The sequence below is a fragment of the Quercus lobata genome, chromosome 8, assembly GCF_001633185.2.
Source record: "Quercus lobata isolate SW786 chromosome 8, ValleyOak3.0 Primary Assembly, whole genome shotgun sequence".
Taxonomy (NCBI): Eukaryota; Viridiplantae; Streptophyta; class Magnoliopsida; order Fagales; family Fagaceae; genus Quercus; species Quercus lobata.
Window position 1 is genome coordinate 10,494,047 of NC_044911.1, and position 1,405 is coordinate 10,495,451.

Below are 1,405 nucleotides of genomic sequence, written 5' to 3' on the forward strand. Positions count from 1 at the left end.
TTGGTCCAAAATGCAAGGATGGAAAGAAAAGTTGCTTTCACAAGCCGGTAAGGAGATTATGATAAAGGCCGTTATCCAATCGATTTCGGCATACTCAATGAGTGTATTTAAGCTTCCGGTAAGCCTATGCAAAGATATTGAGTTAATGATCCAGAAGTTTTGGTGAGGGCAAAGGGAGACAAAGAAGATTCATTGGGTGAAATGGAGTACTTTGTGTTCATCCAAATCAGTTGGTGGTATGGGCTTTCGAGATATCCAAAATTTTAATAAGGCAATGCTTGCAAAGCAAGTTTGGCGGTTGTACCACAAAAGGGATACTTTATTGTACAAAGTCCTAAGTGCTAAATACTTTCTAGAGGGTAGCATTTTGGAGGCCCCTATCTCTTCGAATGGGTCTTATGTGTGGAAAAGTATCTTACAATCTAGAGAGGTGATTCTAAAAGGTGCTATTTGGAGGGTTGGGGATGGGCATTCTATTAGTATTTGGGAGCATAAATGGCATCCTGAACCTAGAAGAAGCAAGATAGTTTCACCAAGGTTGGATGCAAGTGTAGAGAAAGTCTATGATCTTTTCTATCCTAATACTATGGAGTGGAATATTGAGTTGCTGGAGAGCTCCTTTTATCCTTGGGAAGTGGAGGCAATAAGGAGGATTTACATGAGCAAATTACGCCAAGTGAACTGTTTTGTGTGGCCTTTGTCGCCTGATGGTAGCTACACGGTCAAAACAGCTTACCACATGCTTGCATCTGAGGTGCTTAACTCTTCTCCTTCTTCCTTTGGTGGGATGGTTAGGAATGTGTGGAAAAGAATTTGGAAGATCAGAACTCCCTAAAAAGCCAAGCACTTCATTTGGAGAGCAGTAAAGGACTCGCTACCTATAAAGCAAAACAAGGCACATCAGCAAATCCCAGTGGACTTTGTGAAGAACACCAAGAAACAATTTTACACGTACTATGGCTATGCGACCATGCGAAGGCGGTTTGGAAATCGAGTTTCTGCTTCTCCAAACTGTATCAGAGGGTTTTTAAATCTTTCTTGGATCTCTTTGAGGCTGTTTTGGAGCAAGGGTCTGTCTTCAACGTGGTTGTTTTTGCCACAACCGTATGGAGTTTGTGGCAGCGTCAGAATAGACTTCGTGAGCAATAGCCAACGTGGGCCCTCCATAAGTCTTAGTCTCAGACAACGGGAAACAATTCGACAACGACTCCTTCCGGGATTTTTTCTTGCAGTTGGGGATCACAAATCACTACTTCTCCCCCGCCCACCCTCAAGCTAATGGACAAGTAGAAGTCACGAACCGTTCCTTGCTCAAAATTATCAAGACTCGACTCGAGGGGGCAAAGGGTATATGGCCCGAAGAGCTGCCAAGCATACTATGGGCATACAAGACGACAGCAAAGAC

The 1,405-nt window shown here is 43.4% G+C and overlaps 1 protein-coding gene across 1 annotated transcript; it reads left to right on the plus strand.

Annotated features, from left to right (window-relative positions):
• The first annotated feature begins 274 nt into the window (after nucleotides 1-274).
• On the plus strand, nucleotides 275-1,149 carry LOC115956336. Its single transcript, XM_031074748.1, has 2 exons — nucleotides 275-754; nucleotides 796-1,149. Exons 1-2 carry the CDS (start codon nucleotides 275-277, stop codon nucleotides 1,147-1,149), a joined length of 834 nt encoding a protein of 277 aa, XP_030930608.1.
• Nucleotides 1,150-1,405: the final 256 nt, after the last annotated feature.